Source organism: Chelon labrosus (assembly GCF_963514085.1).
Source record: "Chelon labrosus genome assembly, chromosome: 12".
In the NCBI taxonomy this organism is placed as follows: domain Eukaryota; kingdom Metazoa; phylum Chordata; class Actinopteri; order Mugiliformes; family Mugilidae; genus Chelon; species Chelon labrosus.
This window is the reverse complement of record NC_140345.1, coordinates 11,651,574-11,668,821: the sequence shown is the minus strand read 5'-3', so window position 1 is coordinate 11,668,821 and position 17,248 is coordinate 11,651,574. Positions and strand designations below refer to the sequence as shown.

The 17,248-nt window shown below is 42.1% G+C and overlaps 1 protein-coding gene across 1 annotated transcript; it reads right to left on the bottom strand.

Annotated features, from left to right (window-relative positions):
• Positions 1-688: 688 nt before the first annotated feature.
• dgat1b (diacylglycerol O-acyltransferase 1b) lies at positions 689-16,479 on the bottom strand. Its single transcript, XM_084557953.1, has 17 exons — positions 15,753-16,479; positions 13,939-14,026; positions 12,908-12,948; positions 12,400-12,485; positions 9,232-9,284; positions 8,714-8,819; positions 5,599-5,727; positions 5,176-5,244; positions 4,957-5,060; positions 4,558-4,596; positions 4,402-4,443; positions 4,266-4,310; positions 3,578-3,690; positions 3,247-3,312; positions 2,671-2,758; positions 2,471-2,533; positions 689-1,666 (listed from the first exon to the last, which is right to left on the bottom strand). Exons 1-17 carry the CDS (start codon positions 16,076-16,078, stop codon positions 1,517-1,519), a joined length of 1,608 nt encoding a protein of 535 aa, XP_084414079.1. The 5' UTR covers positions 16,079-16,479; the 3' UTR covers positions 689-1,516.
• Between the last annotated feature and the right edge of the window lie 769 nt (positions 16,480-17,248).

Below are 17,248 nucleotides of genomic sequence, written 5' to 3'. Positions count from 1 at the left end.
AGTGTTGATGTGACCCCAGGACAGACGTATGAGAAACTATACATTTCCAGAATAAAGAAGAGGAGAAAGTTTTTTCCTGGGAACAGCAGAGCACAGGATGTTGTATATGATTCATAATTTATTAAAAGTGGGTTGAAGTGAGGTAATAAAAAAAAAGGGTTAAACTAGTGTTACAGGATGGGGGTTTCTATGTTGTTTTGACTGGGGCACAAAGGTCACTCCAGTGTTAATAAAGGAACAGAAAACTGAGTCAAGAGGGTAAGACTCTGTGGAGGTCTTGGATTTGATGACAGAAGCCACTGGTGGTGGTAATATCTGTAACATGACTACACACACTGCAGCACACAGAACAGTGAAAGGAGTGTTGTTACTCAAATCTGGAAATGACTAACAGTTCTTAGTGAAGTAAGATCTGAGTCACTGCATAGTGTACAGTGAAAGATAAAAATACAAGTCTTTCGTAACTGTTAATTTCCTGTCTTGGTAGTTAATCTGATAAAGGGTGAAAGAGGAGGGGAGGGGCCTCTGTGGCTTCTCATTTGTTTAAAGTGCATTATGTTTGATCTTTTGCGTTTAATCTTGATTTACTCTGATCAAATTAGAGTCAGAAAGGCAGTGTTCCCTCCTGTGGAAAAGAAGTCAGACACACACTAGTCAATAATAAAACACACACATATACTTGATAACATGACTTAAATTCAATATCGATTTATTTTCAGATGCATTGTGTTTAGGATTTTATTCCTTGGCTCTAGTCCAGTTAACGTGGCAAAAAACACAAACTCTGCAACTTCACACAAGATCTTTTTTTGTTATCTAAAAAAAGAGATCAATGCACAGAAAGTGTTGGAAGAATTGGACATGTGCTGCATTACAGTCACGGCACTTCAGGTAAAAGAAAAAACAAAACTAAACGTAGACATACAGTAATTATATTATATTCTTCGTAGCTGATACAGTAATCATAGTAAAAAAAATAACATTTTTATTCATTAAATCCTCCCAGCATACATTCACTCATTTGACAACCCTCCACCTCACAGTGACCAGACAGGTTAAGGCCTCTTTGGCTCACAAAAAAATAAAAAATAGAAAAAGAAACAAAGCAGAGAATAAATCTCCACATTAAATGCCCATGAACACAGAAAAAACAAGTCAAACTGTGACAAGAAAGTTAACAATATCCTGAATGCTGTTGTTCTTGCTGTAGCTAATGCAATAACGTCAGCCCAAACCAACTATGGGATGTTTTAACAAGACACTGGAATAAAAATCACCTGAGTACCAACTGCCTTAACATAAAACCCTCCTCCATATGTTACAATAGTGTTTTCATACTGTTTCTGTTTGTTTCCTCTTAGCCTTCCTAGTTAAGGTCTCTAATGTAAACATGCTATAAGCAGCTCATCCTCTCGTGTAGAGGACAATAATATCTGATACCTGCACAGTGGTCGTACTTATGTATTTGTGCGAAAAAGTTGAGACGAAGTAAGAAAAATGCGTGTACGTGGGAGCGTTAGGCGGCCTCCTGTGTGTGGTGCAGGACGTAGTAGTCGTGGACGTACATCAGGACGGCGATTGGCTGACCGATGATGATCGACATCCACACGGCAGCGTTGCCGTAGTTACCACGCAGGAAGTGGCCAACGAACCAGGCTAATGGAAGCTGAGGAGTGGATAATAAAAAAAATGTAGTTAAATAAACATAGGGAGTGAGACTTTAATGAATTTCAGTGCTTCCAGAGCATCCCACAGATACTAGATCAGTTTGGGATCTAGTGAGCTTGGAGGTCAGGTCAACACCTTGTGCTGTTTTTCATGTTTTTTTTAGTTGTTCCTAAACAGTTTTCTTTTGTGTGTGTGCCTGTGTCAGGCTGCATCCTGCTAGGGATGGCTGCTGCCATCAAGGAGTATCTTTGCTATGGGGTGGGGGTGCCTGGTCTGGTCTAGGTGGGTGCTACATGTCTAAGTAACATCCACATGAATGTCAGGTCCAAAGTTTCCCAGCAGAACATTGAATTGTCACAAGATGGTCAATGTTATTTACTTCTCCTGTCACGTGTCTAAAACACATTTTGCCTTCTGTGCCAGTACTTCTCTCTGCTTCTTCAAACAAGGAGCATGCCGACCTCCATCTATAGTAAGTAACTATACTTTTTTCAGTCATCTGAGTGCTGTTGAGTTCAATTTGCTTACTTGAAAATGGCTCTGATTTTTTTCTCTGTGCCAGTTAAAACCATAGACAGTATAAAGAATAAACATATTTATACAGCCTATGGTTAAAACACGCCCCTGGTCTGCACGCACTTTTTTTAAACCTTCTTTAACATAAAGAAGGGATTCATTCTGTTCCTACCATACAAAGCACCCAAGTTTCAATACAAATGCATAAGTCTATTTCAAATATCAGCAGAGTGCAGGGTTTGTGTCCTAAGCTCATTATCAGTGATGATTCTGCGTCGGCTCTTACCTGTGCCATCATGCCCATGAATGCCCACAGTCTGAACATCCTGAGAGGAACACTCACCAAATACTGACGGGGAAAAAAAAACATTACATCAGCCGTGTTCCCTGTGACACGCCATCTGACCAGCTGCACCAATTTTACCGAGTTATTCTATCTGGAGTGTCAGCGTGGGCGGGGAGCGCCGTTCTGGTCTCTGCTCTTACCTCATGGAAGAAGGCTGACAGGAAGAAGACGGCTGACTGGCTGACCATTTTACTGAACCCCCTCCTGAGCAGCGGTTTGTAGAAGTGGCTGCAAGGCGGACACAAGGATAAATGTTGAACTGGGTGAAAAAATTGTCACAAATATTTTATTTAATTGAGTATAGCTTCTAACCCTGCTTAAACGTTAACAATCAATCTGAATAAAATATATGGAACAGCATATAGCATGAGAGGACAAAACCCATACAGATTGTAGAAACAGCCTGAGAAAAACGTTTGCTGTATGTTGAATCGTCTTTATTATGTAATGTAATTCTCCTTCTCTGCCTGCAAACAGACTCACAACTATTTAAACAGCATCGCATTTACTTTGTCTTGTTCAATACGACTCACTGTATTTGCTCCTGCTGCTGTGGAACTCCCCGCAGACACCGAGTTTACTACTAACACTTATTCAAATGAATCCATTTCCCAGACACATCTCGGTAAGTCTGCTTCCCTGCGTCAAACCCACCCGCGTGCAGTCCTATAAATTATACGGCTTCCTTCTAATATTTGAGTGTGCGAGTAATTCACCGTAGACACCACTTGTGTACCGGGATGTTCCAGTTCTGCCAGAAATATGTCACCGTCTCAGAATTCCTGAAAGAAGAGTCAGAGAATTGAGACTTAAATCTTTACGGAGGCTAAATAATGAAATTAATGCAGTTTAATTGATATTAATGACCATGAAAACTTCTTCAAATCTAGTCAGGAAAAGAGGAAATTATAATTATCCCAGAATACAATGAGTTGGTTTACTGATACATCTACAAAGCGTACTGACCCCTTTAATAAGTCACCACCAACAGGACGACTGAAATTATCCTTCAAATGTGCCGACATAAACATTTTCATTTTAACTCACCACCAGTCCTTGTAGAACTGTCTGTCCCCGAAACGCAGCAGCTCAGCTGTGAAGTTCAGAGATGAGTGGAAGAACCAGTAGAAAAACATCAGCCACAGCAAGTGATTGGGAACCTGGAGAGACACATGGACAGAAATAAAATACACACCGACGACCCCTCACCGATACGATGCTGGCCCATTTCCACATACGACGAGTTGACTGTTCACTTTACTGACCTGGACGTTGCTGCGAGATTGTCGTCATCGTAAGGTTTTGGCTCATCGCTGTGTGCTATTGCAAAATTGCTGAAAACTCCACGGATTTCCACATTCTCAAAACAGTCGTCTGATCTAGTGTAGTAGTTTTAGTGACCCCTCTGCTCTCCAACTGTGTTCAATTCCCTCATGTGCTAACCCTGCTCTTGACCAGCTGTCCATCCATCAGACGGCCAGCTCATACTACACCTCACCCTCTCAGCTCAACCTTTTAGTTCCCTCAACTTCTGAATCAGTGTGATCACCAGCACTATCCTCAGCTCTGTGAACTGGTTATAAGAAACTCAGTGCCTTTGCTTAAACCCCTATGACTTGTAATTGGTATTGATTTAAATGCTGTTTCATGGCATAGGGTAATGTTTACCAATTCCCAGAAAGCGGAAAGGTTGATGATACAGTTGCGTGTTGTCAGCTGTTTTGTTTTTACTCACAGCTAATCGAAGGAGCCTCTCAGTCATCCTGGATAGATCCATGTCCTGGTGGAGAGGAGAAGAGACAGACCCATGAATTAACTAATAAACAGCAGCACTCGAAGTGTGAGCTTCACTGTCATCATGTCTTCCTTACTTTGAGCGGTTTCATGGAGCTTTGAATGATGGGAATCATCCACTGAAGAGACGGAGAGAAGGAGAAACACACGTTACGCCACATTCAGACATGCTATATAATGCTCAGGTTTTACATGCTGTTTCTTTGTTTGATACTAATACAGATTTTGTTTACCTGTTGGGTGAGACCAACTAACAGCTGGATGAAGAACAGCTGGGGAGAAAGACACCAATTCACGGTGAGTGATGTGACGTCAGATAAATAAACTGTCATTATTACAGATCAACAGAGAAAGAGAATGGGATGAGAATTAGATAACAGGAAGAAGGTTTGAACTTTTTATTGGACTTTCTGGAAAAAAAAAACAGTTTGACAGTATCTGTGTATGTTGCTTTTAAAACTGGAGAAGACTAGACCATAATACAATGAATTCCAAGCAGATAATGAGTATTTACAGCTGTGTGAGTGTACTTTTTGTTTTATATCTGCGGTTTTAGCAAAACTGTGAGAGCATTTCCGTTCACACACAGTACATCTAAAGCAGATGTTTGCAGTAAGGAGATGTTTCCTCACCATCTCACACAGCCTCCTCAGCAGGAAACTCATTCGAATTTTAGGAGAGCGGGGGAAGTTGAGCTCGTAGCACAGAGTCGGAGCGAAGACAAAGTAATACATATCTGCGGAGATGGGGGGGGAGAGGTCAGCGCGGAAGTTAGTCAAGAATACGAGACGAAAACGAGTGGTACGTGACAAGAAGCACGATCTGCTCAGCAAACAGTGGAATGTAAGTACCTCTGATGGTGAGGTTGCCGGGATAACACACCTTTTGGGCGACTCCATTAAAATCCTGCGCTGAAGGACCTGTTCACAGTTCATATACAAAGACACGTAACGATCGCAGTATGAGCCAAGATGCATACAAATATAGAAAAAATAAAATAAGGGTAGATGCAGATATTGTTACATGATCATTTTACCATACTGTGTTTTTAACAATCCCTGTATGCTCTGTCATCTTATCTAAGAGCTGCAGTGTCAAATGCTTGCCAGTAGATGTCACTATGATAGCACAACCAGCATGGGTTGGCATTAAATGACTTTCTGCTTGCACAGACACTGAATACAATTTCAACAACTGTATCTCACACCCTTTTTATACATATGAATGTAACTTCTAATCTAATCTAAAGTGCTGTGTGGATGCGTGTGACTTACATGACAGCGACCTGGCCAGCTTCTTGGCCTTCACACTGCTCAGCTGCCTGCACCACAAGTTGACATCCTTGTAGGAGTACAGCTTTAGGAAGAGTATGGTGTAACTACCGAGTGCGAACGCACCACCAACTGGCGGGAGGGGAGAGGAAAGCAAGAAGTGGTGAAGGTTGGCAAACTGATGTGGATAAAGCTGACGCACAAAGGCATGTAATCAGCTGACACATGATCTAGGAGTATAAGAGTAGCTGGGATAAGGAAGAAAGAATGGCAGGGCAAAGTCAGTACACAGTAGAAAACGGTGAGGGTGAAAGAAGAAGAAGGAGATAAAGAAATGGAAGAGGAGGAGACAGGATGTAAAGCAAGAGAAAAACAAAGATAAAACAGAGAGATAGGAAAAGGAACAGAGGCAGAATGTGAGGCCATCATTTGATCTCGAACAAACAGCAAAACAAGCCCGGCAAAATAAATCATCTCAAGCATGAGAGCGCTCTAACTATGCCAAGGACATTATTATAGTCGCCACGTTCTCGATTATGGTCGAGTTTGTGCGCTCAAAAAAAAAAACTGTGGAAGTGTTTGCGTTTAGTAGCCCAACACTGGAAAACTAATTTGAACTCACGTTGATGAACATATTTGGAAAAATTGGAAACAAATACACACGCCGGCTGAGCAGTTTGTTCTGAGGGCTTAATCAATAAGATAAAAACGGATTATGCCGAATAAAGAGTACGCACGGGGCGTGGGGCTCACACCACACATAGGGTGTATGTTGTGCACAGACGCTCAGAAACACACAAATAAAAACTGGCTGTTGTGCCAACGGGGTGAGGAGGAGGTCAGCACACCTGGCATCAAACCACGGCCGATATTATCCATTAACCATCTGTCTCTCTGGCTCAGTGTGGCACGCGAACAGCTAGATTGTCTCAGAGACAGCTACGGGTAGACGGCAATCACAGAAACACATATATGGGTGGAGGCTGAGAGACAAAAACAAAACATGGCAAGGGCCAGTCCTTGAAAATCATGACATTTAAATTGTCAGCCGCCCTATTTTTGTCATCGCCTCTGAGAGCAGACTCTGGAACAGCAAAGGTCGGGATTGATGTCATTAACGGAATACATTTCTAAAGATGCGGTTACAGTCTTCGTTGTATTCTGAGTGTAATTGCTTTCTCTTCGTGGTGGTGCTCAGGTTTTAAAACAATTCAAACTAGTTCCAGGTTTGGATGAGTACACACGCCTTTATTTACACCGCGTGAATGATACAGCTGAAAAGTTATGCGCTTCCCTTCCCGTCTTTAAAAAGGCCGTCACTGTAGACGGCATTAAAGTAAGTAAATACAGGTTGGAGAACAGAGTCACACCTACTTGCTGAACACACAACATATGCAGGATTTCCCTGTATATGTCTGACTGCATTTCAGTTTCATCATTTTCAATAGCACTGACTTGTTCCTGAATGAAACACAGTTATAAACAAAAAAAATCTCCCTGACCATTAAAGAAATAGGCAGGTTTCCTCTCAATCAATAGAGAACCACTAAGTTTCATCGAATTTGAAACGAAGCCTGGAGTCCACGGTTGCGTAAAAACTGTCCAGTCCCTGCAATAACTCACACATTGTGTTTCCCTCAGCTCAGACATTACACTGACTTACATCAATTTCCCGGAGACTAACCATAATCACTGCTTGAGTAATCCAAGCCTTTACCCTAAATGTGAACTCAAGCTCTCCTTAAAATTTAAAGATTTACGTTACGGGGTCTTGCGGGGGAAATTTAGGCCCCCGCGACGGGACTACGTAAACAGATTTATGGCCCTGCGACGTGAGTCATACCAGCACAGACACACACATATACAGAATCTGTGCACACACACACACAAACACACACACACACACCTGCCCTCTGTCATTGCCCTTCCTGTGCGAACAGCGGCGCAGCGAAGAGAACAGACAGACAGATGGACTCACTCCTTTACTTTGTCACCTCCCAGCGAGAGAACAGATGAGAGGAGAGGAGAGGAGAGGAGAGGAGAGGAGAGGAGAGGAGAATAACAGCAAAACGGGAGAAGAGCAAATAATTAAACAATGATTTTTCACCTCTAAACTACTGCTTACACAGGACACTCACTACCTGTCAAGGTACAGTTATAGGTGAACTGACTAAAGCTCGCTGAGTAAAAGGCCGACTAAATATATCATGCTAATGACATGAAACGCTCCCACCGTGGAGCATTTGTAGGTTAAGTGACAAATGCAACCTTGGTAGTGAAATATTTTGTTGTCCGTTGCACGTTCAAGTGAAAACACGCAACTGCGGTATTACACAACCAAGTTGGCTCGGGTGGGATAGAGAAACTTGGAAATCTGCCAATGACAGCAGAAGTATGCACTCCTTTCCAACCCGTTTTACTAACAAGATACACACAAGTACTTCGTTTGCTGCAGTATTTTCTACCTTAGTGACTAAATAAGAGTCAAAGTGGCAGTTAAACGTCCTGTTGAATGTAAATCAACCTTGTGTTATTTATGTGAAAAACACATCTGCAAACATCTGTATTTTTTATTCAGCGGGTTTTAAAGAATACGTCCCAGCCTTTTTCACGAGGGACACTGTGCTGCGCTGAATTCCCAGTTCACCGCGCGTGAACCATGTGGTGTGTGTGTGGAAGGCAGCCATGGTTTCTGTCAGGCGGCCTGATGAAGACAGAAGAAGGTGACCCTTGGATGACCCCCGTGCTGCAAACCACACCCACTTTGGCATCTCCATCTCAACCTGCACTCCTGTCTTTCCCTTTCCCCTTTCCTCTGTCCTCCCTCCTCCTCCTCCTCTCCTCGGAGCCAGCTGGAAACAATCCAGTCATGACCAACTGGTCCATTACCACTAACCGACTCCAATTATGACTCTGTATAAGAGATGCCTTTTACTGCACTATCAAACTGGTGCGCCGTTCCTCTGAAGGGCAAGGATATGAATGCCCTCTTAATCTTTACGACGCTTACATTATTTTCTATTTCATACACTGTAACCTATCTGCATGATAAATACCACAGTTTCAGTCAACTATTTGTCTCAGCTTTTAGGAGCAATAACAGAGGGAGACGTTTTACCTGGGGTTATGGAGGAGACCGATAGGACCACTGCAGCAGGAAACGTTAGCATAATTGCCATGTTAATGCAATGGACCAGAAGTCCCACAAGTTCACTGAATGAACCCTGGGAAGAAAGGGAGAAGCAGAGAGGGACAGCGGGGGTTTTGTGTCAAACGGCGTGGCGTCCCATTTTCAACCACCATCACAACAAACAGAAAACTTTAAGCATTTGTTTAGTCTGCTTTCGAACGCATTTTAAGTTATGATGGCCTAGTTAAGTCTGAAAAGGCTCGTGATGTTCCATATGCATACTAAACAGACACAGTGTAACTGAATGTGCCCCAAATGCAGATGGTGAAACTAATTTCTCATTTTACCGTTTAACATTTGCAACCGGGGAGGGTCAGCTAGTCAGTGGGAACAGTTTTAGAAAAATAATCCCCCCTGAGAGCTGCAAAAAGTGCTCCGAATTCAGCGGCTCAGTTGAAAACCACGGCGCTCTGGCGTTTAAGTGCGAAGAGGGCTTCTCCACTCACCTTTGACAGCTGTCGTTCTGTGTAGAGGGCCACCAGGATGAACACGTTGGAAACTGTCAAACACAATGAGAGGTTGACGTCAGCTCGTCTTAAACAGTTCACACACACACACACACGCACACGCACACACACACACACCCACACCCACACACACACACGTATATATATAGCATTTTGCATATAGTGCATTTAAAAAAGTGTGGTGCTCAGCAGGATTCAGCTAAGTTAGTCACAAACGGCGCTTCGGTGTGTCGGCATTAAGTCTAAGTTGAGGTCGGATTTTCTGCTGCCTTCTCGGCGACGTGGTGTCTCACACACAAGCACACGGACTCCTGCACGATTAAACAGCAACACCTGATGAAGGACATGCGGCAGCGATAACAGGGCATGTGTGTTACACAGCACACGGGTGACTGGGCGAGCACGCGGGTGTGCACGTTCTAGAGACGCAACGTGGATGGACATTGTGGGATAAAAGAGGAAATGGAACAACTGGTTATGAAATAATTGAAAAAAAAAATGGAATAAGTGGCTTTATTGATTGAAAAAATAGAGAAGATGTTATTTTTGGGACTTCTTTGTGTGAAAATGTGTTTTTGGTGCTCAGGTTTTTCTTGTGTGCACACATAATCATGCATTTCTACTTGCGCTTAACACAGATTCTCCGTGGAGCAAACTGCACGCAAACTTTATTTTGCAGCTTAAACTGTGAGCCAACTGTAAGGAAGTCACTGGTATGCAGATTCCTCATTACCCCGACTAGACTAGGCTGATGACACGTAATTGCAGCAATTGTTCCATTTTAAGACCCTAATCAGTCATTAGCATGTCAAGACATCTAATCTAGAGTCGGCAGATGTGAAAACCGTCAGACTTTTTGATTGCTGGAGTCTGCAGCAATCTTTGCAGCTCGAGTGTATCCATCCCAGATCAAACATGTTAGTGATTCAGTCGCATGTTTGTGTTTCATTTTGTGGTACTACGAAAAGAAAAAAAAGGTTCTAAGAGGGGACAAATGTCCTGCAAGCACAACTCCTCATGTACAGGTGAAAACTACTTCATTCAACCTGTCAAGTCTGCAGGTATTTATTAAAATAGGCATCTTTTCACTTGTAGTTGCATGAGATTTTATATTTATGCATTTAATCTTATCATTAAATGGAACCAATATATATCTGTAATTGAAGTGACTTTGAAGATGGAGGCAACTCACATTTTTTTAGAGAACGGGTAAAGACATCATTAGTTTGAAAGGAAAACTGTTTAACAGGATGAAAACAACTGAACATTCACCCCAATTTGTATAAAAGAGTCGTGTTTCACATTTGAAAAAATAAATAACACTGAAACAACACAATTTTGTAACATTTACTGATTCCTGTTAGCAGAGATAACATTCAGACAGGACCCCTTCTCTCCACCCGAGTGAATGAGAGAGAAGAGTGACAGAGATCAACAGTGTTTGAATGAGTAATCATGAATGAAGAGAGGGAGCGGCGTTAGCGAGAACAAAATTGGGGATTAGAGAATAAAATATTTTCGGATTGTCTCAGACTGTCATTGCGTTCTAAAACACGAATAAAAACACATCTGGGAGGGTGTGTACATGAGTCGTCGTGAATGAAGAGAGGGGGCGGTGTTGGTGAGAACAAAACCACGGATTAGAGAAATAAAATATTTCCTGATTGTTTCTGACTGACATTGCGTTCTAAACCACTGACACGCACATCTGAGAATGAGCCCTTGTGAATGGAGGGAGGGAGCGGCTTCAGCGAAAACAAAGTCATGAATTAGAGAAAGAAAATATTCTCTGATTTTTTTTTTTTTTACTGTAGTTCTAAAACACAAACAAACACACATCTCTGCACGGCCCTGCGGGCGGACGCTACATTGCCAGATTTTGTGTGAATGCCGCCAAAGGGCGCGCTTCATCCTGTCTGCAGTGGCCTCTCTGCTCTGCGTGCATGTGCGTTTGCTGCTTATTATAGCTTTAGACACAGTAAAAATGACCGCCAAACGCTGAGATCCACCAGACAACGGAGCAGAATCTAAAACAGCGGGTCAGATTTAATTGCCCTGGACAAGTGGACGAATTAAAGAGAGTGAAGGTAGTGGTGGCTTCTTATATCATTTGTAAAAGGGCCCGTTTAGAATCCTTGGCAAAATCTTGAGCCCAAATACTATCGAACAAAACAAAAAACTCCTGCAGTTTGACTTCATTATACACATGTCAACCTTTCATTACGAATCAGGTGGTCACTCATAGGCCAGTTTCCAAAGTGTAAAACTTTCTAGGCTGGCCTTCTAAACTTTACCCCCTTTCCTGCAGGCTTCATGAAGTATGGACTACTAATTTACTCTGTGCTGGGGCATTGGAGCGTGGGAGGGTGTGTGCAGTTGCTGCAGTGACTCTCTGAATGCCCCTTGGGAATGAGCCTCTTTACTGTCCATGCTATAGTAAACACACTCCCATTCTCACCTGCCTCTTACCCAACCTCTGTGCAGTCGTTTCCCTTAACTCCATCTACGTCTCCCTCCTCTTCTATTCTCCTGCCCTGAGTTGATGCAGCACTTTCCCCCTTCCCTTCCTACCCCGTGTCTCTTCCCTTTGCCTTCTCCCCAACCCTCAATACGCATCCACTCACTTAATTTTCTCTTCCATTAAATTCTTCCACTACACCCTCCTTATTCATCGCTCTCTCTTCCCTCTCTGTTGCTCCCCATTTTTCTTCCTCTCTTCCACTCTGCAGGAGAGTACCAGTGTGCAGTATATAGGGCAGGTGATTGCCCCTCTAGAGACGCTGCAAGCTGCACTACTGCAGACTTTTACTGCAATATACCATAAAAAAATAAATAAAAAAAAACCCACTGAAACTTTGAGTTCACAATGCACCTGTGTGTCTTATAGAAAGGCACGTATTAAATGAGGGAGATCACACCACCTACACTACATGAGGGAAAAAGAAACTTTATGTTCAGCGCTTTAAGCAATGTTAGCATTTTACCCAGTTATGACACAGACATACAGTATGTTCCTCAAATGCATCAAGTATAACACTTCAAACTGTTTCATGAAAATGCCCAGGGACATCTTCAGCTTATTGTTTATTATTCATTACATTCATACTCATGCCCCTCAGTGAAATGCTGCACAAAAGGTTCACCTACCAATCACCAGGCATGCTGCCGGCCAGCTGTAGGGATCTTTCAGAAACAAGGAAACCACCTGAATGGGGTCCACCAGGATACCGTACCTAACAAGCAAAGAACAAAAATACAGATCAGAAGGGAAAATTCAATTTAAAAGGCATATTTTAAAGATGCACCAACTGGCTTTTAGCCTGCACCGAACCTGCACTTGCAAAATGTGACGTTTCGTATGTCGATATTTTAACTTGTCAAGGCAGGAAAAGCACGCATGTTCAGTAGCGCGGTCCTGAAAAGTCCTTCAGTCCTACAGATGTATTGCGTACACTTTTGTTTTTTTAATAAGTCAAATTATCTGGGATGAAAAGTCAAAACAGAGCAACAAACCTAAAGACATACAATTATGAAAACCTGGTCTTTTTCTTACATTTGGAACATTAATCTCCGTTTAAGAATGACAAATTAGGTACAAGTAGTACCCGAGGCCTCTTGAAATAATTGTGATAATTTATCTCTCAACCTTACTCACCTTAACAGGTTTTCTAAGAAGAGGCGAGCATTACTCAGCACCTGTAACAAAAAGCAAAAGCTAAAGATTTGTTGCACAATAATGTTTCTTGTCCCTTCTCATTGTCATTTCTTCCCTCGTAATTGAATTAACTTGTCCTTCTCCACCACCCCTCTCTTCCTGATTGCCCTTCTCTCTCCTTTCCCTTTCCCTCTTAACTGCTTCTCCTTGTTTCCCCATCTCTTTCCCCATTTCGCATCATCTCTCCTCCTCACTTTCCGTCTCTGTCTAAATGGATTGCAATATCTCATTATCAAACACAAAGGGTCCAGGCCTGGGAATGGCACAGAAGTTCAATCAGAAAGAAGGAAAACCTCCAATGACGAACACAGTGATTTGTGTTCAAAGGGTGGATTAACAGGAGGCTTCGCTCGCCTCATCTTCTACCCTCTGCTCTCATATCCTGTCCCTTCTTCTGAGCACAGAGGAGGAAGAGCTGCAATAGGGGCTGAACTTAATATTAAAGATATCAGTTATATACTGTATATATTAATGACAGTAATATGAAACTTTATTCGTACAATACAATTCATAAAAGAAATGAAGCTTAAAGTGCCTCACAGTAAGAGAAATTAACTAATTAACAGATTTCCTGAAAATTTCCAATGAAAGGATAATGTTTTTTAATGAAATAAGCATCTATGAAGTTACTCCCAATTGCACAAATTAAGTAACACAATGGTGACTGAGCCTGTGACAAAAAAACTGACATTTACAGTATTACAAATTGAGTGTCTATGGCACAAAATCACAAGCAGGCACAGTTAATGAGGCGTGTTCCTTCACCCAGCTGTTATCTTTCTGCCAACGGGGCAGACGGAGCTGACACAACAGACTCGCTCTTCAACTCACCTGTGTGTGAAGCAGTGTACTGTTTTTTTTTTTTGTTGTGTTTTTCTTCTGCCAGAGTTGCAAGTAAATGTGACTAACAAATTATCAAGGGAAAGGTACAGTAATATGCATGTGTGTGTTTGTGTGTGTGTTTGTCTTACCAGCATCACCACACACCAGTTGAGTATTCCTCTATAGTTACTGTAACCACTGGCTGAACTCAGTAGAGATTCCTGCGTCTTGTGGCAGCTACAGACATGAAGCAGATGGACAAAATGGTAAGACTATAAAGAAGGCTCAAGAAACGTGTAATTTCATTTGACTCAAATGCAAATGATGAATATTACAAAAAAATGGGAGAGACAGACATCGGCAAAAACCAAAGACATAACATGCTCATAATGAGGTTGTAGCAGCTGAGACAGAAAATGGCAGTTGATACTGGTATCTTTCTCAAAAAATGACATTCAAGTCACATCTCTTATTGGCACACAACTCCTGAGAATAGCTGTAAACACAATCAGTGTTGGTATGTTGCATTCAATGTACCTTAGACAATGTAGGAAATTTTGCCATGCATTTCAAATGCACAAAATGGTACAGAAACATCGACTGTATGGACAAACCCTACGTGACGTCACCCATAAATCTTACTAAAGAGTGGTTTTGAAGCTGTGTGGTAACTCTGGCCATATCCATCTGACTCCACCTAACTACTAATTTAAAATTAGCTTTCTTAATAAGAGGTGGAGCCTGAGGGGGGCGTCCGGATGGCACCAACCCCTGACATACCGTCTTTGCTAGTAGGCTGTAAATGTGTTTACTTCTGTTTTTTTGGCATTTTGCTTCACTTTTTAGCCCCAGAATATGCTTGGATAAAAACTGCTTTGCTTCGTTTGTTTTTTTTACAAACAAATATCATTTAGATTATCACACCAGCTCAGGGAGCACTGAATTCAACACCCCACTTGATCCCATTGGGTAAAGGATGTAAACAAAACGGAGACTGGTGAAACAACTTGCTGCAAATGCACTTATCCACTCTCCTGTCCAGTAGGGGGCGGTAAAACCAATTGACAATCAGCAACAACAAAAAAAAGAAAAGAAGATGAACTTTCTGCAACTTTGTAATACTTTGCAGTGAGAAAAAACAAGAGCCTAAGGTTAAATGGGTGTGGTTGATAATCTGGTTTACTGTTTTAATAGCTGGATAATAGCTGCTAATGTTAGTCTGGACGTGTAGAATATTTAATGTTGCTTGACAACACCGCCAGCGTCCACTTTTTAAACCCTAAATTCAATCTGAAATTTCAACCCCAAATTCAATGTTCGATATGAATCAAGGGGACGGGAGGTTTAAGAGTGGGCCTATAATCCCTGACATTTCTAGGTAATCTGAGTTTAATCTTGCCACCAAGTTTGGTCCAGTACCATTTCTCTGTCAATTATATGCATTATTATTATTAATAATTGTTGAGAGGGCTGAATTGGGAACTTGGGAAGTCCGAGAACAGTTTATGTTTGGCTTGAAAACCTTACAATGCCAAATAACCCAACTTCAGGTGGCCTCTTTCTTGGACTTTTCCCATTAGGACATCGGGGTAATCTAAATTCCCAGTTGCCGATGAATGCAGCATTAAGTCCTTTCTGATCGATTACCACAATGAGTAGTTCAGGGTACACACAGATACATATTCTGAGTGTTAAAGTGTTTGTTACTCTTCCAGGCACACTGTTAAAAAGTGCCAGTCACAGTATGAATGAATGAGCTGCTAAGATTGTCCATGTGACCCACAGACGACCCCGACCCACCCGTTAACACTTTTATTCAAACAAACAGCGAATGACACTAAATTAAACGGTTAGCTTGGCGTGACGCTGGGTGCAATGTTAGCCGTTAGCAAGTTGACATTGAATGAGAAAACAAACGTCTCCAAACTTTTCCCAAACACTCTGGTAAGTTCAGCTAACTCACATCATCCTCTCATTTAAGTCATGCGTGGGTTTCTTCTTCTCGTCCTTCGCTTTGGGCCGGACTGTCTCCAGTGAGTGGTCACGTTTGGTCGGTCCATTGTCGGGGCTAGTGTCAGCGGTCACTGCTCTCTGGGACACCGCCGCAGACCTCCCGTTTGTCGGCAGCAAACTCGCACTTCTCGACGCTGTCAGAGTCGCCTTTCTCCGGCGAGATTTGCCCCCGACCGTGTTCGCGTCACCCATTTTTTTTTTACCTTCACTGCAGGAGGACGGATTACTGTGAACACACAGAGGTGCCCTTTGTCCGTTAACTGTGAATGATAGCATGCATGTTGCTGCCCTGTGAGACACAGCAGGCGTAGTTAGGAGAGGGAAGTGGGCGAATTGCAAAACAAAGCCGCCCAAAGATCATGTTTCCGTGCAGATGACACAGAGGTAGGAGGCGTAAAGAGAAAGCGACTGTTTCACACTGTAACCGCCAGGTGAGTCAGTCAGGCCCTGGAGGCTTTTCCAAGAAGAGGAGCCATTAACCACGATCCCTTGAGCATGTAAGCATAATGGAGAGACGGTGATGAAGAAATATGGATTTAAAAGTAGTGAATGGAAGCAAGATGACAAGAAAAAGTGCATCTGGGCCCATTTGGTAGCTTTTCTGGAGCTTTCATGAAGATCTTTATCAGCAGATCAGTTGCTATTTGTTCTCTCTCCTATAATTTAAGCCCAGTCATTAACACATCCAGTCAGCTGGATATAAGATTTGATAAGATTTTGTCTCATAAAATAACCCAGTCAAAGCACCTTTAAAAGACTTTCTGATGCTCATCCTGTGCAACTGAAGCTAATGTTGAGATAAGTCCTCTCTAAACTCAGATACATCTGTCAATTCAGAGTCTAGCTAAGTCTTTACCATGAGGTGTCCACCCTTAACTGAACCAAATTTTTTATTTTTTTAGTAATTTAATTGTTTATTTAGATAGGGACAGTGCATATTGATGGACATCAGTACAAGGACACAATGTAAATATGCTATAATTAGCACCATAGCTAGTTTTCATCTATTGTCCCTAGGCAGATAAAAAAGGCATAAAAAAACACATAAAAGACAAGTAACAAGCATACAACACCCTCATAGTCTGAGACGCAAGGCAAAGCACTAGCAACAACAGTCAAGACAAAGTACAAGAGAACAAGTGATCGTCACACATAGTGAAATGTGTGAGGCAGTTTAAAAGTGAGTGCAGCTTTGGTTTTCTAAAAGCCAGAATTTTAAATGAGTTTTAAAATTAATGTATGAGGGAAAAAATGTGTTATTAGTGAGAATGTAGTAATGCATATATATCTGTTTCTAGTGTGCATGGTTTTGTAGTGTCATTTGGGAGAGTGATGTTAGTTCTGATGTAAGTTCTTCCATTGCCACACAGTTTAACCTTAAGGACCTAAGGCTGACCTATAACATACTGGGCGTGGTGTTGTCTTTTATCTACTTCTCCTATGACC

What these genes read in the sequence shown, in the direction of transcription:
- dgat1b (XM_084557953.1), bottom strand. Translation starts at nt 16,078, where the DNA reads ATGCTATCATTCACAGTTAACGGACAAAGGGCACCTCTGTGTGTTCAC. An exon ending in ACTGGTGTGTGGTGATGCTG is followed by an intron (nt 12,949 to 13,938) that starts GTAAGACAAACA and finishes TTTTTGTTACAG; the next exon opens with GTGCTGAGTAATGCTCGCCT. An exon ending in TCATGGGCATGATGGCACAG is followed by an intron (nt 1,667 to 2,470) that starts GTAAGAGCCGAC and finishes TCCACTCCTCAG; the next exon opens with CTTCCATTAGCCTGGTTCGT.